General features: G+C 37.6%; 1 protein-coding gene across 1 annotated transcript; it reads right to left on the reverse strand.

Annotated features, from left to right (window-relative positions):
* Window positions 1-5532: 5532 nt before the first annotated feature.
* On the reverse strand, window positions 5533-26920 carry lin7b (lin-7 homolog B (C. elegans)). Its single transcript, XM_055024494.1, has 7 exons — window positions 26888-26920; window positions 26688-26798; window positions 15460-15578; window positions 14296-14367; window positions 9893-10102; window positions 9516-9679; window positions 5533-7360 (listed from the first exon to the last, which is right to left on the reverse strand). Exons 2-7 carry the CDS (start codon window positions 26761-26763, stop codon window positions 7339-7341), a joined length of 663 nt encoding a protein of 220 aa, XP_054880469.1. The 5' UTR covers window positions 26764-26798; window positions 26888-26920; the 3' UTR covers window positions 5533-7338.
* Between the last annotated feature and the right edge of the window lie 98 nt (window positions 26921-27018).

Here is a 27018-nt window from a genome sequence, read left to right on the forward strand (position 1 = left end):
CATCAACAATGTGTCTCCAGTTATAAGGTTGAAATGAAGGGGAGATTGTTTAATGGTTACAATGGTACAAAAAAAAACTGTAGCAATTTGTTCATGTTTTTGTGTGTTTCTATTGTGTAGATTTCGTTTAGTTGCACAACTAAACCCTCCATTGTTTATGTTTCTGTCGCTGCTGATACTGTCGCATAGAAATGGCGGTCACTCCCTGATGCGTGTAGAGGTAGTAAAATTTAATTACAAAGTGATCTCGGTAAGTAACTGTAGTCTGACTACTGGATTTGAAATAGCAACGCATTAGATTATTCGTTACTGAAAAAAGTGGCCCGACGTCAGTAACTCGTTACTAACTAACGCGTTACTGACGTCATTGGTTATGGTTCTGTCAAAGGAGCCTATAAACCTGTCCCTCTCCCTAATTTGGGTGCGTCTTATACCAGCTTATCGTTGTCCCCTTAGGAGACAACGATAAAACCATCACTAGACAGATTAACAACTGGACTGATGATTCCAAACTCATCCTGCAGGATTGCTTTGACATAACAGATTGGGACATGTTTAAGGACTCTTGTAGTGACATTGATGAATTAACTGATGTTATTAGTAGCTAATGACACAGTGGCACAGATGGTAGCACTGTTGCCTTGCAGCAAGAAAGACCTGGGTTCGATTCCTGGCCTGGGGTCTTTCTTTACAGAATTAGGTTTTTCTCTGGGTTGTCCAGCTTCCTTCCACAGTCCAAAAACTGGTGTCCTGTCTGTCTCTGTGTTGCCCTGCAACAGACTGGCGACCTCTCCAGGCCAGTGTTGTATAGTAATGAAGTAAAAATACTTCACTACTTTACTTAAGTACATTTTGGAGTACTTCATACTTTCCTCAAGTATGAAAATTCTTGAAAACTTTCACTTTTACTTCACTACATTTCTGAACTTAATTTCATACTTTTACTCCGATACATTTTCAATGTGTGGTTTAGTTACTCGTTACAAAAAAGCGAGAGAGAAATGCAAATGTTTTGATCAACCTACTGACTGACTGAAACAAAGCCTGCTTGCCTGGGCTTGTTCATCACCACCAATAGGATGCACAGGTTTCACCTCCCCACCAGCAAACAGTCTGATTGGTCAGTGCTCCGTTTGTGTAGGTTTGTGCCGTTAAATTTTTCGTTTGTGCAGCTTTGGTTTCCGAGATATTAAAATGATTTTTTAGGTCATCCAGAGTTACCCCCCCACCCCATTTTGCTCCAAAACAAACCAAAGTGGGCTGGTTCGTTAGTGCTCCGTTTGTGCAGGTTTGTGCCGTTAAAACAAACGCAGCAAAGTTGTTTTCAATTTGGATTTTGGCTGTTCCAATATCCGGTGTGAGAGGCGTCTAGCTCGAGGTTGATCCGATTCATGAACGCTATTTTCGGCCAGCCGGTCTCTGATCTCCTCCTTCCTCAAGGTGTCGGAGTTTCACTCAGGGAGAGTCAACAAATTTTACATCCAAACTCCCCTGAGAAACTAATGGAAATAGATTTCTTGCCTTGTGACCAACTGACAAGAAAATTCATGCTATTACATGAGACACACTGTTCTCTAGCGAATTTTTAGTCATACTCAATATTTTCAGTAATTGTAATCTTAAAAAGTATATATTTTGGATGGCCTAAAAAATCATTTTTAATATCTCGGAAGCCAAAGCTGCACAAACAAACATTTTAACGGCACAAACGGAGCACAAACCAATCAGACTATTTGCTGGATTATTTGAGTAGGTGGGGTGTCAGCTTCATGGAGGTCTGTTTCGCTTCTCCCATTAAACACCAAGTTAACTAAAAGCTCTCCCTCTTCAGATGTCAATAAGCTGCATTTCCCTCCCAATTCTTTTTTTCTTTTGCATAATGACCAGTTGTGTTCACCTATAGTTTCTGAAGTAGAGGAATTTACTTCATGTTGGCCGCATTTTGGCCACTATTTATTTTTCTCATTTTCAGCACTGACCTTACTGAAAGGAAAAACTTGAGGCTTATAGAAACTTTGTATTTTCTGTTTGGAGGGTTTACCAAGAAGCTGGTTCAGTTGTAAAGCAGGTTAAGTTAACCTAAAGCAGGTTAAGTTAACCTTGTGGTTTAAGTAAAGCACCTAATGTTCTTAACTAAATGATGCTGCAGGTTTATCTATTAGCAGGTTTAATTTTGCCTGCACTTGGTTGTGTACATTATTTTAAGTGTATTTAACAAGTTTACCAAAATATAAAAAATGTCATTCAAACTGCATTTGCCTGGTTTTACTTTTTACTTGAAATTTTCATTACATTACTTGAGTACATCCATTTTTACAGTAATTTCCATACTTAAGTACAAGACATTTCAAATACTTTAATACTTTAACTCAAGTAACATTTCAGTCAGTGACTTTGACTTTTACCAAAGTCATATTTTGGAGCGGTACCGATACTTTAACTTGACTCCAAGATTTCAGTACTTTCTACAACACTGATCCAGGGTGACCCCACCTCTTGCCCAAAACATTAGCTGGAAAATATGTGAAAATATTTTCTATTTCAATGTCAAAATTATAGAAAAATTTCATGAACAAAAAGAGGAAAGCATTCAGTGAAGAAAATGAGGTTTTAATTCTGATAACCAATTGGCAAATGAGTTTAATATGTTTCATCTCAGGTTTGGTGCTTTATCACTGAACAGTAATTTAATATTTTTTTTAAGGTAATCAATGTCATACCAGCCTCAATACAACCACAAACTTTTGTTTACTCAATAATTATCATTAAATGTCATTTCAAAATGAACTAGAATATATTTTCAACCTTTCTGGAGTTCGGCTTTAGATACCAAAGATGGACAGAAACTCTTTTGGTTCCGACCACAATGTGAAATAAATGGCTGTAAAAAGTTGTTGGTGAAAAAGAAAATAAGAAAAGCTTCCTAAAGTATTCCATGTTTCATTAATTTGATAGGCAACATTTGTTTTTACATCTAAAACTCAGATTGTTGTGAGCCAAAAGTTCTAAGAAAAGAAAATGTGAAATAAAAAATATACCATAAAATAAATGACATGGCAAAAAAAAAAAAAAAAAAAAAAAAAAGATTTTGCTTCAAGGCTTCATGAAAATCCTAATCCTAAAAAAATGTGGATTTTCTGACTATTTTTTGATGGTCAGGCTTGCCATCAGTTATCAGTTATGAAATAATACTGTTGGAAAGTAACATAATATCTAAACATTTACATGTTACTTGATGCGGATCTGTTTAGCCAAGTCTTTATGTGAACATGTTTATGTACAGAAAGGAGTTTGAACCAAAACCCCTCAGTGAACCCATCCAGGTTCCCGAACTGCTGGGTCCAGATCTATCCTCAGATGTTTTGTAGAACCGACCCGACCATGATTCCTTCAGAACTACCAGTGCCATCATTGAGGCCTTCTGAGGTCTTGTTCAGTCTAGTAAGTCTAGTTCAGGTCCTGGAGATTTAACAGTCGATGATCCATCATCAGGTGGTTGCTGGTTCTGATTCAGACCTGTCTGGATCTCATGTTTAATAATTTAATCACAGTTTTGGTTCTGTGACAGGTTCAAAGGTCAACCTGTTAGGTGTTGGGAACTGGGGTTTTGGCCTTTCTATGGAGATGTTTTTGTTGCTGCATTCCTTCAGTCAGCCAGGATGATGCCTGCCTGGAGGGCAGTGCTGGCATCTGAATTCTACACACCTGCAGTCAGTACTTCTTCATCAGTGTGGAGTGGAAGAGGAGCGGTTATGGTACTCTGAGTCTTGTTCTCTGATTTCTAGTTTTCACTGCTATAATTTCTACTTGTTGATCTCCACACAGGTTTTCCTTCGTGGCTTTGTGTTGCCAGAGAACCTAACCTCCATAATCTCAAGCTCTTCTGAAAATTCTTCTGGATCTTCATTCCACTGCTGGTGATGAACCAGTGTCTATTTGAGTCTCTGGTTGTATTTTGCCCTCCAATGCAAGCCTCCAACATCCACACTGCTCTATCCTACAACCAGACCCAGATTAAGACTCCTCCAACCCCAGTAAGTAACCAAACCCCAGTGACCACTTGTGTAATTCATCTTTACCAGTAAGACAAACCTCACCTTCACAATATGTACTTGCTGTTAAGTTCATTCCTCACCTCTGACCCTAACACTATCCCTTACCTCTCAGGGTAAAAGTGGGTTAGGGCACTGTCTTGTGGAGCAAGACAGTGCATTAACATTAGCACAAACATTAGCATTTCACTGCCCCCAACTAGTACAACGCCATTATCATTTTCTCTTGGGTTAGGCCTCTGCCTTGAGCATTAGCCTTTTACCTTACATAAGGTATTAGCAATTTCTCTTACTTATTGGCCATGTTTAGTATACTGAATGGAGTAAGTCAATTACAGACAACATTCTAGTGATGCCCCACATGCTACTGAGAGTATTCACGTTAACATTAACATTTTTGGCTAATTTTAGCTTATACAGTCAATTTAACATACTGAATGGTGCAAGTCCATGTTCTTGAGCATTCTTGTGATTCTTCACAAGATACTTTGTAATTTTTTTAATCAAGCGTAGCATTGATGCAAATTTTGAGCATCAGAATGCTGGGTGCAAACCAACGGGCACACTTTGGCAGGCCCTGGTTAAATTTCTTCAGAAATTTTCTAGTTGGGGCCTTCCTTCTCATAGCAATGCATAAGGAGAGCAGTGACTGACTTGCAGTGACTAACTCTATCCCTTACCTGTAAAGGTAAAAGTGGGTTAGGGCACTGTCTTGACCATTAACATTAGCACAACATTAGCATTTCATTGCCCCCCACTAGTGCATCACCATAGGCGGTGCAATGAGATTAGCCTGCATTATCTTTTTCCCTCAGGTTAGGGCATTAGCATTAGCTTTTTACGTTAAATAAGGTATTGGCTATTTCCCCTTCTTATTAGTCATGTTTAGTATACTTAATGAAGTAAGTCAATTACAGACAACATGCTAGTAACGCCCCATGATACTGACAGTATTCATGCTAACATTATAATTTGGCTAAGTTTAATATATTCACTAATTTTAACATACTGAATGGTTCAAGTCCATTTTAGTCAACATCCTTGTGACTCTCCACATGATACATTGTAACTTTTTAGCCAAGCTTAGCTTTGATGCACATTTTTAGCATCATAACACTGGGTCTAAACTAAACCTATTGTTCTTCACCCGATGGAACGCCTCTATTATTCTTGGGGTCTGCCCATAGCAATGCTACACAAGTCAGTCACTGCCCTCCTTATGCATTATAGCTTCTTCTTCCATGACCGATAATGCAGCTCGTACCGCTGCATGCCCACCCACAAAAGTGGTAACATAATGTGCTGCAAGGTGCCGGCATTGGAGCTGTTACTTGTGGTGGGATTCATTTACCATGCCGACAAAAAAACGGAAAATGATCAAAAAATTTTGTCAGTTACAAACTGCCAAAACTAGAGTGTAACTGACGTTTCGTTAGAGTGTGGGAAGGACTGCGATTTTAACCCCAAATAAATTTTAGGGTTAGGGTTACTCTTTATGGATTTTTTCCCCTCAGAAATGTGTATGTTCACAACAACATCTGAGCATCAGTTACACATCAATGGCAAGAAAAAGCCTCATCCCAATATGACAGGCTACATTGCACCATTTATAAGGCTGTACATATGTATGTTCTCAGGAAAATATACAACTTAATGGCTTCATCGTGAATGGTGCGAGTAAAACGTTTTTAGACGTTAAATGGCAACACAAGCTGAATACTGTTTCATCGTAAGGATAAAGTTCTCTTTGTTGACATTCCTCTTTACAAGCCTTTACTGTCTCTTGGGAGACCTCCACCGGGTGTTCTTCTTCATCAAACAGATGTGGAATGGTGTACATAAGAATCGGACGTTCACTTGTAGCCACTGCATTTCTGATGTGTCGGATGATGACAGTACTTGATAGAAAGTTCTGATGTCATTCAATCAATTGATTTTAAAAATACACTTTCTCAAACAAGGATTTTTCTCAGTACCTATAGGTTAATATTAGGAAAAACACTGCACTTTTGGTCTGTCAGGATATATCTTGACAAAGTCCCCAACTTCTATTAATAAAATGTATGATACTCTTCAATATCACAATATGAGTCAAACATTTTATTTGAAGGATCTGTGGGCAACTGTAATCTGTAACTTAAAGGATGATGACTGGACTGATGCCTGGAGAAATCTTGTAAGTGTTTGCAATAGAGTGAAAGCAATTCAATTCATGATTCTTTACAGAGCACAAATTTTGCCTCATCAAAAGGCAAAAATTCTAGCCTAAATTGTCTTCAAAGTGTTAAAAAAATTCCTTGGGATTTTGTAGAGATACGTTTTCTCCAAAATTCATATATAAAGTCATATAATGAAATTTTTTATTTCACTCAAACATCTATACTTATATGAAGTAAAATTAGAGAAAATTATCATTTTAAGTGGTCTCTTAATTTTTTCCAGCGCTTCAAAATGTGTGCTATGTGGACCGGGTCAAACTTTGCCAAATTCTGCCTGGAAATGTGTAATTACACAAATAGATTGGAGATAATCAGACAGCAATGGCCATGTGCCAATTACCTTCTTCATTCACTTTTGTGATACATTGCTCCCAGAGGTAAGGCACAGCACTGCCTCACCCCAATCTTCTTTTATGTATTTCAACAGGCAATACTTAAATTCAGCAATTTTGACCATAAAAATGTTGAAATTGCCAATAAGAAAAGCAATTTATAGAAAGATCAGGTGGATCAATCGATTTTCTTTCATCATTGCTTCCCATTACTACTACTCGTTACTACTTTTTACTCACGGCCTTATTTTTATTTCGCCTGCCTCCCCTGACTACACATTATTGCAAACAACCATGAAAATGCATAAGATCTCTGTACCAAAGACCTCTGACAGACAAAAGGCATTTACTCTGCCAATAAGTAAATAAGTAAACTCATAACACTGTTGAGTACACTAAACCAGGAAGCGGATACTAAGATTAGGTTTAAGATACACACCAAACACTCTCTAAAGTAACAAGACAAATAAGTTTCCCCAATAGAATATATTAACATTACAGCCTTATTCTTACAAGAGTTGTTCTTAACATATGCACTTTTATGAGTTTTTCTGGTTTTGGGAATTGAATTGCTGACTGGAATAAACACAAGGAAAAAGGAGAAAATCCAAATCTTCTGTGCTGGCTTCAGGTAAGAGGCTGCTTTAGTTATTTTTTCATTCCTGTTAGCTCCCCTCAGAATGACAGAAGAGTCAGAAAGGTCTAATGATGATGTGGGTGAGGGTATTGGCTTTGTTAGCCCCTGGACTCTAGAGATCTGAAGAAAAGGAGACACAAAGGGAAGAAAATATCAGTTGTACACTTTTTTAAGCACAAGCTTTTCACCACCAACAACTGATGAGAGCTGTGCTGTTATGCTGTGTTTAGCAGTAGTGCATGCAGCTTGTAAGGCTGTACATACCTTAAGATTTCCTTTCAGTAAAAAGAAAAAAATATTATAGTTATTTTTTTTATTTACCTCATTTCTATTAACAAAATTGTGGAAAAAACATCAAAACATCCTGCTGTAACCAACAGCTTTTTTGGTCAGTTTGCTTTCATTTATTCAGTGGCTTGGTGCTCTTTCTGTAAGGTAAATGTGATTTTGTATTTTGTTTTAAGGGTCTTTCTTGTTTTGTTGGATTGAATGTCAGTTTTACATGTGAAAAACACATAAAACTGTGCTTTTCACACAGTTCTATGATTTACACTGTCTATTGTTCTTTTGATAGCTTAAAGAACAATAGACAGTCCTTTGAGCTGCCTATTATTGGGTGAAGGACTGTGTTAAAGTCTCCCCGTATAATTGTGACTCATGCGAAAACATTCTGTAATGTAAAAAAAATTGCGGCAGGGCCAGGCAATCCTGGTCATCAAGGGCCAGTGTCCTGCAACGCTTGGATGTGTCCCTGGTTCAACACACTTAAATCCAATAGCTGAGTCACCTCCTAAATCCAGTCAAGTTCTCCAGAGTCCTGCTAATGACCTCATTATTTGACTCAGGTTTGTTGAAGTAGAGATACATCTAAAGTTGCAGGAGCCCTCGAGGCCTGGAGTTGCCACCCCTTATGTAGGGTCATCCATGTTCAGACCATAAATACTTGTGATTGTTACATTAATATTATTGATTGTTTCATTAATAGGAATAAATTGTCCCTCTGAGACTGTTACGATGTATTTATGGAAAGAGTGTGTCTTTATTAATGAGAATTGAAACACCTTGTTATTTGGAATTATATGACAAAAAGTAGACTTGATTGAAATGCTGCATTTTTAATTTTCTATGTTCATTGTCTGATCGATTGGTTTCTTGTAGTAAACATACAATATTTTGAGATAATTGGTGATTTCAGTTCTTTTTGCTGATGAGTTAATGCCATTGCAGCTGAAAAACTTTAATTTAGTCATTTGATTTATTTATGTAATTTGTACATTTTGGAACTGCACAATTTTGCTGAGAAGTTAAATCTTCTTAAATAAGACAGGGAAGACAAATCAAACAAAATAAAGAAAAAAAAATAACAGCAACAACAAAATAAATTGGCTGAAATATACAAACAAAAAATATTGTGTACACAAAAAATTAGGAGCCAAGTATCACTTTTCCTAACCTTGTACCTAGCATCTCCCTCCAACACACATCAGTGATCTTTGATTGCAGTTATAAATTTTATATCATTTCAAGTTTGTTGTCAAAATCATATCAATAATCTATTCAGCTTCTCTAATTCAGCACCAGAACCACATTAATGCAAATATTTTGCACTAAGTCTTATTCAATTATTCAAAGTATTAAGACTTCATTCTTTAAAACTTTCTGAAGGCTGGAAACGTACTTCCTCTTTTTTCAGGAAACCTGCTGTTCCTTTTCTCTGGCTTAGCAGCACTCTCTTTCTGCCTATGATTATAACTGATTTCTTGTGATTAAATACAAAAAGTAATAGAATTAAAGAAAAATTAGCATGACACAAAACACAAAAACACAACCCCATTAATCTTACTGAAGTTCAATTTTACTGTTAGATCGAGATGTTACTTTATATGATTCATTTTACAGGTAATTTCATGTGTTGTTACTTCTAAACCAAAATGTCCAGCATAGGGAAATGGGTTGATTTCAAGTAACTTCGACATTCCCTCCTCCCCTTCCTCGAAACTTGCATATTTTATCAGATTTTTTTTAATCAAAATCACAAAACTCAACTTAGCATAACAAGCATTACAAGTCTGCTGCTTTTGGGTACACTCTTTAAACATATAATGACATACCCCATTGTACATAGAACAACCTTTCCCCAGGATTTTTTTATACTTTCACTCAATTTTAAACTATATTCCATTAAATGACTTTTGATACAATGTTGCATACTACATTAAATATAATAAACATTTCTCAAAATACTTGTGAAACATAGACAAAAAGGGAGTCTTACAAGTAGCTGTTGTGCTGCTGTCGTCTCCGGGCGCTCCTCATCTTCTCAAAACGAGCTTCCATTTCCTCTAGAACCTTAGGAGTGTAGCGGACCACCAACTTAACTGAGCCCTGGGCAGCCTTCAGTAGCTCCACAGCCTTTTCATGTTGTTCCACCTCTACACTCTGCACAGATACCACACCTCTGTCAGTTCTGGTAAACACCCCAAAACTGACAGCAGTGTAATTTTTGGATCAGCCATTGTGGTTGCGCATTCATCACGATAACAGGTCATTGTGGTGAATGCGCCACATTCACCACAATGAAGGTATATACTTCAGCCTGGTTGTGTACTGACCAAACAGTCCACTGTCTGGGTAGCTTCATAGAAATCTTACCACTCCATTGACAGAAAGCAGCTGGTCTCCCCTCTTCAGTCCTCCTTGGCGATCAGCCACTCCTCCAGGGATAACTCTGGAGATATAGATAGGGGAGTTCTGTTCTTTCCCACCCATGATGTTAAAGCCCAGGCCCTCTTCCGTTTTGGGCAACTCCACCACCCTTGGGTGAGCATGACCCTCACTGGCTGCAAAGGCTGCTACTGTGGCCTGAAAAAAGCAAGAAATGACATATGTTAAATTGGGAAAAAAAAAAATATATATCTATATATATATATATGTACTCAATATCTATATCTATATCTCTATATAGATATAGATAGATATAGTGGGTATTGGGTCTCATGGTTGCTCTTATAGCCAAGCGTCTCAAGGATCACTGATGCTGACTTGTAGATCAGCTCATTGGTTTCTGTTATGGTGTTGGTAGGGATCGTTCTCAATGCTGCATTCACATTCTCAATGAGACTTTCTGATGGTACTTCACTCAGCCGTTGTAATTGGTGCCGAGGAGGTCTGGTTGTCATTCGGGTCATGATTCTCTCTCTCAGGTCAGCAGCTGTCTCGTTCAGCTCTGTTTCGCTCATTGGGGCCGTGTATCCCCTCACTGGGTGGGGACTTGTAGTTAAGTCCCCACAGTTCTGACATCCGGGTTCCTCCCTTTTGCCGTAGCATTTGTGTTGTATCTCGTCAATCTCAAGTTGTAATAGTAGTTGCCGTTTGCGGATGTTGGAACACTGAGCTACTAGTTGTTTAGCGCTTAGTGTTGACTGGGGATGTCGAAGTGACCATTCCTTCCCCAGTCTTTGCATGTAACCTCTCTCACTAGGGTTACTTGAGTAGTAGCATTCCAACAGATCCACATTTTCATCTCTCGCCCATTTCCGTCTTGTTCCAGTAGCCCATTTGTCATCAAGGTGCTCTGGTTCCCCAACACCTGACGCAGACCTTGTTTGGCCGGGCGACGTCTGAGCCGGCATGTTACGCAACTTAGTATCTCTCATGGTATGAGGTAGGCAGTAGCTTGAAGGGTCTTGCCTAAGGACCCAGACTGGATTCGAACCCTGCCCTCTCGGGTGATATACTGATGCCTTATGTATTGAGCTATCCAGTCAGCTAAGCCTTGGCCAGCCGCCTAAAGAGATACACAAGGGAGAATGAATCCAGAAGGATTAACCGGCTCTTCTCCACTCAACCAGCTAAGGTGTACTCTCAATGGCAGGGTAATAACAACAGAGCAGACCCACCAAGCCTGGAGACTGAACAATACTGGAAAGGTATATGGGAAAGAAATAGTTTTTTATAAGAGCAAAAAGAAAAAATAAATTAGAGGCCCACCAGTAATATGAGCAGCTGTGCAATGTGCAGTGTGCATCCAAACGAAGATAAGTAAGCAAAATAATGTCGCAAAAAAGGACAGAGAAACACAAAATATATAAAGGCCAAAATAAAGATATCTTTTTTCTTCATCTCGATCCATCCACGTATCCATCAATACATCCATCCACTGTCTTCCGCTTACCCGCAGGGGTAACCTGTCTTTATCTTGGTAATGTAATACTTATCAAAAGTATTTGTGGCGCTGCAAAAAGAAAATGAGCTTGATTGTGACTTAATCAAATTATGTTGTGTGTGTATATATTCCAGTAAATCTAGTGCATACTAGTCTTTTTATTGCTTTTACTACCACTGGACTAGATGATATGTAAGATGTCATGTCAGAGATGCAATGAGTTTATAGCAGGTGTACAAAAACCACTGACTATGGCTCTTATAATAAATGAAATTAAATGACTCCACTTAAACTATGAGCACTTCACCTTCTGGGGTCTGACCGCACACCACCTCACAACTTCCTCCTGATCCGCATCTGGAGGATAAATCTGCTCTAGTTTACCAGTCAGTTGGATCTGTCGAATAACAGCCAATTAACATTCATCAGAGGCCAAAGAATGTTATTATAATGACAATTTTACTGCTTTAGTCTACAATTTGATTAGGCAGTGCAACTACTCTTGTTTTCAGATTTTGTCTGTGTTCTAAGAGACAGGATCAGTTGAAACTCGGCTGCAAGCTTTTTACCCCATGGGCGTGTGCTTTGACAAGGATTCATTTTTTTTGTGTGGTTTTGCTTCCCCAAAACCGACCAATATCCAACTGAGACATCTTCTGCGCTCCTCCCAAACGTCAATACCCTGCACAATATTCATAATATAACAATACCCTCGTATTGTTGTCTGCGCCTCGTATTGAACCAATATGGGACCGATTTATTTTGTATTTCGACAAATATCCAATAGACACACATAATATAATGAGTAGAGCCCGCATTGGCTTCTCTAGCGCAGGAAGTTCGGCAGCCATCTTGGAGAGGTAGTCCCTCCTATTGGCTGAACCAAAACAGCAGAAGATGCCTCAGCACTGACGGATATTTTTGTTCAGATCGACAGACTATTGACGTGAGATCTCAGGGGATAAGATTTGACAAGCAAGATAGACATATTACCATTTACAGAATAGAACATTGTATAGTAATAGAATATTATACTGTATTTACGTCCACCAGCAAAATGCCATCTGATATTTGCTATCGTGCTTGGTGTAATACCTGGGAGCAGCCCTCACTATGAAGGCTAAACAAAATTCTGCAAATCTTAAAAAGTTTGAATGATTCCCTAACATTGATTTAGATTATGCGACACAAGGTGACAGACTGTTATTTATATGTAATTTTTTTCACGCTGTCAAAAGTTAGATAGCTCACGTTTTTGTCTTGAAGGTTTCATATAAACACGATACAAGGAAGAAGTGAGAAATGTTTTAAGGAGACACGGATTCACTACACCACACAGATTAAACTCTCCTAAGTTACAACTTCTTGGTTGGAAAACACAAATAAAACCTATATTGACATTATGTTGCTATGCATGTGCATATAAAACATATTATTCAGTATTAATCATTATTTCATCATCTTTGTTTCTCTATGATTGTATTATTTTGTCTGTTGGGAATTGGGGTTTTGGCTCTTTGTGGGTATATTTTGTTTGCTTGTCTGTCATCATCTAGGTTGTAAAACTCCAGTCCTCCTCCAGTTTTTAGATGTGCAACAAGTAAAAAACACTGAAATGAAATGCTTAATTACCTCTTTCCTGTGTAGATCAGTTCTCCAGAGCCTTGCTAATGACCTAATTATTCTATTCAGGTGCGGTGCAGCAGAGGCAAATCTAAATGTTGCAGGGCAGGGACCCTCTAGAACTGGAGTTTGACACCTGTGAACTAAATGGTGCCAAGAGGGCAGCACTTACCTTGAGGGCGTGCCTGCTGTATGGATTCAGCGCACATGTGATCAATCACCTTATTATCTAGGAGTATATGAGGAGCAGGCTGCCAACACTTCAGCAGCTGAGTGGCAAGTATTCAGCTACTCAGAGAGGTACTCTGCACCCCTCTGAGATTATTTCTAGAAATCTTTTCCTGTTGCCTCTCTCTCAGGTGTTGTGGCACATTGGATTTTACCCTCTGTGTAGCCCGAGTTCCTGGCTTTCTGGTGATGCTGTGGATATTACCCACTGGTTGCCTGAGTCCTTCTCTGCCTTTGCTGAAGAATCGTTGGTAGTTCCTGGTTTCATGGCTGACAGTAAGAGCGCTCCTTGCGCTCTCCTTTCAAGAACTTACCTGTCCACCCTCCTGGCCTTTTCCATCAACATCCAAAGAACTCTCTTAAGATTACACTGGAACCTTGATCATCTCAAGAACACCCTGCAAAGAGATCACAGTCCTTCTCCCTTGATGAACCCACCACTTCATCAAGTAAGGTCATTCCATTTCCTGAACATTCAACCTGTCCATCTTTCCATCAACTCACCATCTCTCTCCCACTATCCTCAGAGTTCTGATGACCCCAGCTTCGTCAGAATGATAAAATTATTTTAACATAATTTCATCATGTTAAAATTGTTGCGTTCCGGGGTTCTTTGTTTTCCTTGCTACTCACCATCTAGCCACCAGATAGCGCCAGACTCACCTCTCTCCGGAGCGGTGTGTCATCATCCGGCACACCTGAGATCAATCTGCTCCTCTGGCAAGGAATACAAGAGAAGCTGACTGCCAGTATTTTGGCGGCTGAGTGTTAGCCAGTAATGGTACCTCTGAGCCACCTAGTTGTAGACTGCTGTGAATCCTCAACAAAGGACAGGTAGTATGAATGATATCATTTGGTAGCAAAGATTGAAGTTTGTTTTAAAACGCTGAAACAAATTAATGAGACAATCTAGACCTGTCTGAAGTAGTTTTTTGCTTTTTTTAATGATTCTGTTGAACCACAATTCAAAAGCTATGTCTGATTTTCATCATTTCTGTATATAATCAATAGGGTATTGTGTGGATTTTGTTGACAATACCTTGGCTGTTGCTTGGGCTCGGACCTCTGGACCTCCAGCAATATCCAGTGTGTCATATAGCTGCTCATATACCTAATTAAAAAACCACCGAAAATTTAAAAACAACATGTGAAGGATGCATGAAAAGCGCTTTGTGAAAGCATTCACAAGTTTAACTTTGTACTATAATAGCTGCAGACAAGTGCAGAATTATTAAGTGAAAAGAAGTGAATTCATGGTAGGTATTTTTTCTTTCCAAATTAATTAAAAATAACCTCTTCAGCACTTTGCAGTCAATTAATTAATTCAGTACAGTGATCTCCATACACAGCTGTGCTATATACTAGGTATAAAACACTGCAATTGACCTTAGTAAAAAATCAAATCAAAAAACTCCCTGTTACGCAAACTTCTGTGTAACTCCCTATCACACAGAAGTTTATTTGCGGCAATCTTCATGTTGGGACAGTGGAACTACTTTAAGGGAAAAAAAAGCCTCCAGCAGAGAGTGGCTTGCATTTGTATTCTATGGCAGCAGTATTTTCTGATTTGGTTTAGGACAAATTTGATCCTACAAGAAGAATCCATGGCCGAGGGGGAAGATAAAACATCTGAGGTGTGACACCAAAATTGTGGGTCAAAAGAGGGGGGTAAATCTGTTTAGCTGAGAGAATAGTAGAAGGATGTGGAGATAGATCCTGAGCTGAACTTTTTGAAGTTTATTTGCTCTGTCCAGACTTCCATCTGTCAAATCCTTTCTGCACTTGAAACTTTATTCCAGACCACACTGTTTCTTTGTACTGTAGTTTTCCTTTCTGATTATTGTTGTACTTCTTCTTGCTGTCTCTAATTTTGAGACAACTGCTTCTTCATATTCCTCAATAACTCCCTGTCACACAGAAGTTTATACACAGTCTTACACACACAAGTATTGCATTGAGGTTAACCAAAGTAGCAGGAGGAATGAATACAAACACAAGCCACACTTTTGACATTTTGATTATTTTTTTTAACCTTGCATTCTTCTCTTTTAATAAATTTGTTAAGCCCCCTTCCCCAATGCATTGGAGTTTGAACTCAGACAAAATAAATAAAAACTTTAAGGCCAGACCATATGACAGAAGGGTGAAAACAATGAGGCTACATAGTCCTTGAAATTTGAGCCTATACATTCATCAAGTGTACCTCCCTGATGGCAGCACAGAATTTGCTTTGCAGAACTCTCTGTAGGGCCTGCAGTTTGGGAGGCGGCAACTCCCCGGTTCTCTGCAGCCGATCCAGCAGCTCAATCACCCTGCACACATCTGAAAGAGAAGCCCGGGTTACTGAAAACACATATACAGCTGTTAGTTAAGGTTCACTCAGTAAGATTTCTCTGTTCTTAAAACTCTGAAACTATTTATTATTACAATGTTTGATGGACTCACCTTCATTATATGAATAAAGGGTCAAACAGTTTAGGAAATTATTTTTTTCAGTGTGAAACCTACACATTCTTATGTGCAGTTACAAAAAAAAAAAAAGCCAATAAACCTTTAGAAAAATGATCTAAAGGGAAAAAAGCCAGAACCTTGCTGCAAATGGCTAGCAGGCAGGGATGGACCAAACATAGACATGGAAATAAGTACTGTTTGATCTTTATATTCTTTTAAATTTCTTCCATGTATAACAGCTTTCAGTATGGATTTGCAGACAAAAACTTCTGCTGTTCATTTTTCAGCTACTGAACCTGCAAAATTTATGAATGTGAACTTGCCCCCCACTGTCTCTCCTCTTCTCTTATGCAGTCATTTGCAGAATAAAAATACTTATGCATAGCTATATCTCACTTGCAGCAGAAATAACATTGCTGTTTAGAATGCTTACAGTTAAGTTGATCTATAATAAAATTGTAATTTTGCAGTAAAATTAAATGTTAGAGGAATCATGATGCAACGTGGCCTCGCCATCTGCACAGCATAGCCAATTTCCCCGGTCTCCAATACTAGTGGGGTCAGAGTTTGCACATTGGTAAATGGCCTGGACTTGAAAATGTTTTGTGTTATCACCCGACTGTGTTATGAGCCTACACATACATCAAGTGTACCTCCCAGATGGCAGCACAGAGTTTGCTTTGCAGAAATCTCTGTAGGACCCGCAGATAGTTCCTACAGAGGAACACTTCATGTTATGATCCTTCACAACATGAAGGAGCCATTGTCTTCAGATCTCAAGCAGCCAATACACACAAACATTTTATAGTGTTATTTATTTTAAAAAGATGTATTTTTGATTGAGATGTTACAAGTGGAGCATTTGGCTTCAGAGTGAGCTATAAGGCCAAAAAAGAAGACGAAAAGAAACTATCTGAATATTAACCAACTTACCTAATTGTGAGTAAATAAACCAAATGACAAAAACTCAGAAAAACATGAGAAAACTAAGGAAACATAAATGGCAACTCACTGCTAGAACTCCAAGAACTTTACAAGGTGTTAACAGACAAACAGTGTGGCTGTTTGAAATGAGCTGAGGGTGAATGGCAGGAAGTCTGTGACAGCCGCTTCTATAGCCATGACCTCTGGGCAGGGCCGGTCCAAACCTCTATGGGGCCCTAAGCAAAATTTGGTTTTGGGGACCTCTAGTTCTGCTAACAATGTGGACTGGCTGCAATCAGCAGCCCAATCATTAGATTACTGATATAATCTTATTGCATTTTTGGCACTGCTGTTTACATTATTTCCATGTATAATAAGATACATTTGTTGGCCACCTGGTTTATCTACCAGTTGATTTCTGGGCGCCGATTTCCTTAATTTTGGGAGATTGTGATCTGCTAATACTTACATGAGAAGCCCATCTTGTCCCCTAATCTTATCTTTGACAGCAAAGGTTTAAAAGTCAGTCTCTGTTCTCTGGTGCTCTACAGTTTGCAGTTAACATTATTTACCTCACTGTTGCCAACTCACCTTTCTTGCTATATTTAGCAACATTTCAGACAAAACAATTCACATCAGTCAAACGAAAAGTCGGCATGTCAAGCTTTTTAAAGATCGGTAACCAGGGATCAGCTGGAAAACTTCAATCAGTGCAGCCCTACACACATATTTATGACATTCTTTGATTAAATAAATGTCTCTTAAGCATTACTCCAATAGCAAAAGTTTTAAATTATACCAGGTGAGTCTTTCTCCCCTCAGAATAGGGACTGGTACTGGACTGATTCTGAGCCTTCAAAAGACTTGAACAGATTTTAACATAAAGAAGTGGATGTAATGTTTGCTTTAGCCACAAAATGATTATGGTCAGCAGCAAGCAACAAATCCCCAAATACAGTAGTTAGCAGCCATGTAGCCTGACTATGTAGCCTGCTGTACATTGAGAATGACAAGTTTTAATTATTGTCATCAAATACGGTGGTTTGAACCAAAAATACCTCAGAAATATACAGAGCCAACCATGAGAATCAACTCATTTAAAGTTTAAAATCAGTTTCACACAACTGTATAAGTATAGTTCAGTAGGGCCCACACCTTGGCTCAAGCCCAGGGCTCCACACCCTCCTAAATCCGGCCCTGGCCGTGAATGTTTTAATGCTGCACACTAGTTTGAGCAAGTAGCTCAAAGTCTCAACATGTATTGTTGTGCATATAAGGAGTAAAGTTTAACTCAGAGTAAATGCCCTGCAAAGGAATTGCAGCACTCCCATTTTGTAAATATTACTGCCAGCCCCCTCTGTCGTCCCTTGAACGTCCCTCCCTTCTCCCCCCATTGAGAAATGCTACTCTAAATAAATTCACACAGTAATAATAATATAATGTCAAAAGACCAACACTGTGGATACTGTGTTCTAATTTCTAATGTTTTAAAAGAATGTGCTGTGTCCAAATAAACTTTAGTGATGTATTAAAAAAACCCTAATCTGTACTGAGGTATTATTTTTGTTCTGCCAACAGCTCAAAATGCTAAGCAGGTTGGCCAAGTTCAGCTAAGTCATTTTAGGTTGCATAGTCATATGAAAAAGTTTTGGCACCCCTATTAATCCTAATAGGGGTGCCAAAACTATTAAGATGTTGTATCCTATTAAGGGGTGTTTGTATCCTAAACAACTATGTTGCCCAATCTTTGTTTACAAAGATTGGGCAACATAGTTGTTTAGGATACAAAAAGTTGTCTGAGATTTTAACCGTCAGTTTCCACTCGGAGGAACATAGTGAAGGACATGGACGATCACAAGGACAGTTCTTGTTAAGCCCAGAAGAATATCAGAGAGGGAGAGAAGAAGAATGATGAGAACTGTCAAGGACAACCCACAAATCACCTCCAGAGACCTGCAGCATCATCTTGCTGCATATGGTGTCACTGTGCATCGTTCAACCATTCAGCACACATTGCACAAGGAGAAGCTGTCGGGGAGAGTGATGCGACAGAAGCTTTTTCTGCAAGCGCGCCACAGTGTCGCTTGAAGTCTGCAAAAGCATCTTTGAACAAGCCAGCTTCATTTTGGAATAAGGTCCTGTGGACTGATGAAACAAAGATTGAGTTGGTTGGTCATAAAAAAAGGCGTTATGCATGGCGGCAAAAAAACACAGCATTCCAAGAAAAACACTTGCTACCTACTGTAAAATTTGGTGGAGGTTCCATCATGCTTTGGGGCTGTGTGGCCAACGCCAGCATCAGGAATTTTGTTAAAGTTGAGGGTCGCATGGATTCCACTCAATATCAACAGATTCTTGAGACTAATGTTCAAGAATCAGTTACGAAGTTGAAGCTACGCTGGGGATGGATATTTCAGCAAGACAATGATCCAAACACCCTAAGAATCTACCTAAGCATTCATGCAGAAGAACAATTGCAAAGTTCTGGAATGGCCATCCCAAACCCCAGACCTGAATATCATCTGTGGGATGATTTGAAGCGGGCTGTCCATGCTCGGCGACTGTTAAAACTTGACTGAACTGGAATTGTTTTGCAAAGAGGAATGGTCAAAAATCCCTTCATCCAGGATCCAGGATCTCATTAGAAGCTACAGGAAGCGACTACAGGCTGTTATTTTTGCAAAAGGAGGATCTACTAAATATTGAAATCACTTTTCTGTTGAGGTGCCCATATTTTTGCACATATCAAATTTAGTTTTAATGCGTACTGCACATTTTCTTTTAGTCCAATAAAGCTCATTTCAATACTGAAATATTACTGTGTCCATAGTTTATTGGTTATATCAAACTGAAATAGCTGTTGCAAAGTTGAGAAAAGGAGGCAAAGAAAACACAAAAAGTTAGTTTTTAGCTGGACATCCACAAAGCCAGTCTTTTCTTGTACACTTAACTTGTTGCGTGTACCCTTCTGTCTCGTAGTTTGAAGCAAACCTTTCAGCTCCGGTGTTGGTCTTCCTTTAGTTATTTCTTGCTCTGATTCAAAATCCACTTTCGAAAACTGTGTAAGAGTAGAAATGTAGTCATCCGTGTTGACGGAGCGTTCTTCTTCTTCTACTTTTTTTTATTGAAATACAGAATAACAATGACAAACTCAAACAACACGGCAATAATGAACATTAGAAGAAAGAAATAAGATCCCAACTCCTATTAACAACTCTAACAGAAAATAAAGGCTAGAACAAGAGATACAAAATTACAAAACAGAAAAAAACAAAATAAGTTAAAAAAAGATAAATAAATAAATGTAAGTTATTGAGAAGAGGGGCGAACTGAAATTCTTCCACTAAATCACAATTTATTTGCTTTTAAGGTATTTTTCAGACATCTGTTAAAGGAGGAAAGTTTGTTTTTGAGAGCAGAGATTGAGAGGGAGCATTTTGCATAACGGCATTTATGGATATAATATTTGGTTATAATCATCAAAACATTAACTAAAAATTCTACTTTTTTTTCTTTGATATATAAACCAACTGAATTATTTGTAAGGAATTAAAGCTCACATTTATAGATCTAGAGGATAAAAAGTTACAAAGTTGATCCCATAGTTTCTTACTTCTTTACATTCATGAAACAAATGAATTGTAGAAAAACCACAATTTAAACTGAACTGAATTTAAATCTCTCTCTTAAGTTCTCATTTGAAGGATATATGTCATTTATTATTTTAAATTGTAATTCTTTATATTTAGGAGGAATTGGGAATTTCAAATAATTAGTCCTAATTTTGGTTATCAAAGATTTGTTAAAATGCTGTAGGAGAAATGTACGCTTTGTTCGACCAGGGTACATATCATGTATATGTGAGAGACATCAAATTTATTAGTTGATAAGGTACCCCACCAATTCTGTTTTGTTTATAAGTTAATTCATTGTTCACTGTAGTTTATTAATTTCTTCTGAACTTGGTTTTGTGTCCGTCTTGTAAATTTATTTTTGGTAGTCATATTTACTTGATGTCAGTGAATGGGTCGCTGTCCCTCAGCAGTACACTGTTTTTCCCCGTTCTGCTGGGTAGGGTTAGATGTTGACAGGCGACTTTTGTATGAAGGAAAATAAAACCTTTCTTATAATCAGCAAGGACAACTCCGGATGTCGTACATGCTGGAGCCCAGCAACATATAAAATATTGATTAAAAACCTATTGGAACATTTATTGTCTCTCATGTCCAGGTTCTCAGTTTGAAGCTTATGAAGACTTGGAACAGAGAAACTAGAAATACTGTTTTTAACGAACATAAAAAGGACATCGGGTTTACTATGTAAAACATGTCAGTGAACAATCAGTCCCATAAATCCTGTTAAAATCCTCCAAACTGAAAATATCACCATTTTCATCCATTAAATGAGTAATTGACCAGATTTGTTTATTCCACCAATCATTTATAAATATAGATCTTCTGCCACATAGAATGGGACATTATGAGGGCTGAAGTTGTGCTTGAAAATGAACTTCCACTGTAATGAAACGTGTTGATGGAAATGTGACAGTTGAAGGGAGTTTAGATGATTTGAAATCACATTTTAGAAGCAACTCAACACCACCCACAAACCAAATAAGATCACCCTTTTTTAAAAAGGACTGAAGCCATCTTATTGTTAAAGTAGCACTTATAACTTCAAAATCAATTGCTTTAATACAACCTTCTTTGTAATTTTTTTTAGCAAATCACTGTTTCTGATGTAATGGTGTTTGTTTTTCCAAATAAAATTAAAATTTATTCTGTTAATTTGTTTTATAAGATTTGGGGCGACGGCTCAGGAATAAGCAGGAAACGTCAGCCTGGATAAGGGTTCAGTTTTTGTTAATAATATTCTACCAATAACATAAAGGTCTCTTTGAAGTCAATTATTCAAAGTTTTGCCACATTTATCGATGTTTTCTTGTAAATTTTTCCTTGTAAAGCTACAAGAATGTAGCTTTACATTTAGTAATCCACATTCCTAAGTACTTAATTTCAGTTTTAACTGGAATATTGGAAATTAAAGAATTAGAAAGGTTTCTAATACTCATAATTTCACATTTATTTATATTAAGCTGCAGTCCTGAGGCTTGAGAGAACAAATCTATTTCCTTTAGAGCTAGAGGAATTTGTTCTTTGTTTTTAAGAACAGGGTTGTATCATCTGCAAATTGACTAATTATTATATCTTGATTATTTATTTCCAAACCTTTAATATTAGAGTTTTTGATTACTACTGCAAGTAGTTCTGTGACTAAAATAAATAAGAGAGGTGAGATACTATGGCAACCTTGTCTGATTCCTCTTTCTACATTGAATCTGAGGCATGTGCCCTGTGACAGGGACACACAGCTGTTAATACTGGTGTTTAACATGGAAATCATATTCAGAAAATTAATTCCAAACCCAAAGTGTCTCAAAGTTTTAACAATAAAATGATGTTCCACCGAATCAGATGCTTTGTGGAAATCTAAAAACAGCAAAAAAACCATCATCTCTTACCAAGTGACTATAATCAATAAGGTCCAGAATCAGGCGGATGTTATGTATGGATCTGCCCTTTAAAAAAACGGATTAACAGAATAAATTCTTCAACAGCCTGAAACAACAAGAGTTGTAAATCCTCCCACAAATGTTTATAAAAGTTAGCTGTGAGTCCGACTGACCCAGGGGCGCGGTTAGACGCCATAGTCAAATTCAGCGAATCTCAACACTTCTTCTTCTTCTTCTTCCTGATTTTTACTGGCGGGTGATATCTAACGGTAAGATGCATTATCGCTGTCTACTATGCTGGAGTGTGAACCAGAGTATCTCCCTTTAATTTAAATTCTCATATATAATCCAGTTTCCTTCAAAGATTTTAGAACTGCTTTATTTATTTTATGTTTAATTAATATTTTATTGAGTTTTAATGTCTCTATATCGTCTTTCCTAATTTCTTGTTTTAGCTTCTCTCTATTTACTGTATATTTTTACATGTATATTTTACAATGAATTATTACATGTTCTAGTGTTTCTGAACACCATACCATACTCACAACTACCTGTTGGATGTTTACCTATCAAATGTAAAGTTTTATTTAATTCAGTCCGAGCTGCAATCTTGTCATTACTACTTGTTCTTTTTGATTTTCTCCAGTTATTTCCATATTCCCTACTTTCTTTTGTATACGAATTAAATGATGACTTCCTTCCTCACACAATTCTTGCCATTCAGATTTAATTTTGCTCTTAATAATTAATTTTATTTCAGATTTACAATACGCTATTTTCCATAATTCTACTTTGTTTTAAAGACACCTTATCTAAATGATCTGCCATATCATTCCCTTCTATATCTCCATAAGCAGCTATCCACATAAACCTAATCTTTAATTGAGTTTGTGTCATTCTAAATATAACTTCAGAAATTTCATATACTGTGTCAGACTGGTGACCAGTCCAGGGTCACCCGCCCCTCCCCCGAAACGTTAGCTGGAGATTGGCACCAGCACCTCCCAACCCCACTAGGGAAAATGGACGGACGGACGGATGGATTGTCATATACCAACTCCATACAACTCTCAGATGAGAAATTAATTAGTGATATAATGAATCTGACCATATAAGAACTTTTTCAATGTTATTTTGCTCTACCCTCTATAAGGTCATCAGTATCAGTGGCTAACATTTCCACTGTATACACAGCTAAAAGGTAACATGTTCTTTGTTTCTTAAATATACTTAGTTCAGGAATAGCATAAGCAAATCTTGTTTTATTTTAAACTAAATATTTTGAACCATCTGTATATATAATTGTACAGATGGTACAATTATATGTTATTATAAATTATGAAATTTACAAAACTTACCCAGTTATCTTTACTAACCTGCATTTCTTCATAAACCTCAAGATCAACATTCGCATATGGAAACAACCAGAAAAGTGCAATTGGATAAGGCACCGCAGCACAGTATCTCTTTCCCTGTATACCCATTTCTCTAGCAGATTTATCTGCTGCCCATGCAAAACAGTCTATTTTAGCTTTGCAACTCTCCCAGAAAGGTCTCAGGATTCTTACTGCTGCATTACTCTCCTCATGTCCCTGCAAACTCACCCAATAATTCAGAATCATTTGCTTTTGTCTTGAATATAAAGGAATTTCCCCCATTTCCACCTGCACTGCCAAAGATGGAGAGTCTTCAAAGCTCCACTGCATGATCTCAAAGCTTGATTCTGAATTACTTCTAATTTACTAATCACTGTTTCCACAGCCTGCCAATAAACTACACATCCATAATCCAACACTGATCTGATCAAGGCAACATAAATCTTTTTAAAATTAATTTTATTTTCACCCCAATGTAATCCTGTTAAACACCTTATAACTTTTTTTACATTTCCCTTGAATGTACTTTACATGATCACCCCCTAAAAGCTTGGAATCAAACATGACTCCTAAAAAAACTAAATTTACTTACTTTTTCTATTTTTTCTCCACATATTATTAAATCAAAGTTCTAAATTTTCTTCCTACTGAATACAACAGTCTTTGTTTTACCTACTGAGAATTTAACTCCCCAGTTATAAGCCCAATTATCAACAAATTTAATAGCATTTTGTATTTTTTCATACACTAATCTTACATTTTTCCCTGTCCTCCACAAGACTCGATCATCAGCAAATAATGACTGCATGACATCCTGATCTACTTCTGTAGAAACATCATTAATCATGATTGAAAATAATAAAGGACTGATAATACTTCCCTGTGAGTTCCATTATCAATTTTATATTTATCGGATCCCATCAGCACCTGTATAACTCTATTTAACAAAAAATCTTTCATCAAATCATAAGCCCTTCCTGTAATCCCCATTTTATATAATGTTATATGAAACCCATCCTTCCATGCCATGTCATATGCTTTCTCAATATCAAAAAATATTGCTACCACTACTTCTCTTTTAATTTGAACTTTTCTAATATCTGATTCCAAATACAGACTGATCCATTGAATTTCTTCCTTTTCTGAATCCACTTTGACATGAAGACAAAAGTATTTTACTTTCTACATAATATGTAATCCTTTCCATTATCATTCTTTCTGTAATTTTTCCTAAACATGAAGTAAGTGCAATTGGTCTGAAGCTTGAAGGGTTTGTTGAATTCTTTCCGTTTCATATTTAGCACAATTATTGCTTCCTTCCAATTAGTAGTAGGTAATCTTCCTTCTTTCCAGATCTTATTATATAAACCTAAAAGTTTTTCTTCAGCATGATTCCCTAAGTAACATAATTCAGCATATCTGATCTTTTCTGTTAGTCCTGATCTAAATATTGCTCTCTTCATTTCTTGCATGGAAAAAGAAACATCATGACATTACCTGGAGTTGTTTCACCTTCTAAAATAAAACCATTTGCCCTTCTTGCCTGCTCCCTCCTAATTTCCCCAGTTCTGTTAAATTACCTGAACTATGGATCTTTGCAAATCCATAGTTTTAAATAGTAAATTGGCATTGCTTCTACTTTCTCTTCATTTGTTACTGCTGCTCCTTCTTCATGTTTTAGAATCGGGTTTGTTCTCTCCTGTCTATTTTCCCTCATTTTCTTCGTCATTCCTCATACATTTGCTATAGGAGTCGTTCTGCCTATTGAATCACAAAAATATCCCTATTTTGTCTTATTTGCCTTCTTAATAACTTTCCTTCTTCTTTCATTCTACATGCTCTGTCTTTTTGTTCTTCTGTATTACAACTTATTAATTTTCCATCTCTTAGAACTTTTGCATTAGTAATGTCCCTCACTTGATTCTTTAGAATCGTGGCTAGTTTAACTGGACTGATCGTTTCCAATGCTGTCTCCTCGTTAACTCTAACAATTACTTTGAACTCCTTATTTCCCCCTCCATTTCTTCTTCAGACTCGTCCCAGTTTTTCACTCTTCCTCTCTTTCCTACACCTGCCCTCACTGAAGAATTTCCTCCTTTTGGACTCATCCTTTGACCACTCGATGTTTCACTGCTCCCGTCACTCTCGTTATCTAAACTATTTTCCCACTCTGGTCCATTCACAGCATAGCTTTGTCTACCCACCGTCGTCTATGTCCAAAGTTCTTTCACCAATCAGCGAGATTTTCCGATAGCATCTTGAGCATTTAATGAAAGAAAAGCTTTATCACACAAATTCATCGACCACAGGGCCATGGGCATGTTCATCATGCTGTAGAAGGTTAACTATCACTGAGTCATCAGCGAATAATATTAACCTATTATCATGCTGGCTGCCACAAAACGTAAAGAAGAGGGGAAAAGACGCAGCCTTGATGGGACCCTCAACAGCCTGAGCTGTGCTTCTGAGCATTTCAAAGAGAAATTGCAAAAATTCAGCAATTTTGAAGTGATAGTTAAAAGCTAAATAAAAAATAAATACTTTATAATACAAACCACAGTGCATAAATACCAAATATAAATGATCTTATTATTCTTCCATGATGATAGGTGAGGCCTCGATGCTACCCTGACTTACCTGTATGTGCGTTGACTCGTCTCTTAGAAACCTTAATAAATATTGATTATTCATCAATAACGTATTGAAATGATTATCAATAAATATTATATGTTATTAAAAACAATAATATAGACGGGAAAATGATTTGAAAATAAAAAGTAAAATTGAAAATACAAGTAAGCATCTTGACGCATTAACAGACTTTCAGAATTGTAAAATGTATGCAGCTACAATGACAATTGAAATACATATTTAACTATTGATTACAAGTAGTATTTGCATCCGCAACATAGGATTTAAAAGAGACCCTCTGTAACTGATAGTAAAATGATTCTGTTTCCTGGATGGACAAATGAAAAGTAGGAATCAGAGAGAAATAATCAGAAACAGTTAAAGGCCTATAATGTAGTCTGAACCCGTCCTGACAACAGGGTGAATATGGACATGAACACAGATGAGGTTTCATTCTAAAAACCCACAGAAACTAAAGCTTTCTGAATAGAGCAGACGCTAGCTGTCCGATGAATGGCCCACTCCTTGGAATCCTACCTCGTTCTAAGCAGAGCGGCTCCGTCATGGCCGCCATCTCAGCATCCTTGGTCGGATGATAGAAAGAGGACATCATCCTGAGATCCTTCGCCTCTGAGCTGCTCGCCTCGCCTGGTTGAAAGAATATGAGTCTCAGAACGACAGGCGCTCCATCTTTTCAGAGAACTCCATGAACCGTTTCCGGGAGCTGAATCACGTACCTGACGCACCAGGTTCAGCCTTCACTGTCTGAAGAGCAGAAGGGTATGGCAAGCCGTTTTAACATACATTTAGGTTTTACCGCCCTTACATTCCAGATATCTGAAATTGTTTTATGAATGGACGTTTTAGC

The sequence above is a fragment of the Poeciliopsis prolifica genome, unplaced genomic scaffold (genome assembly GCF_027474105.1).
Source record: "Poeciliopsis prolifica strain line A6 unplaced genomic scaffold, Auburn_PproV2 SCAFFOLD121, whole genome shotgun sequence".
Classification (NCBI taxonomy): domain Eukaryota; kingdom Metazoa; phylum Chordata; class Actinopteri; order Cyprinodontiformes; family Poeciliidae; genus Poeciliopsis; species Poeciliopsis prolifica.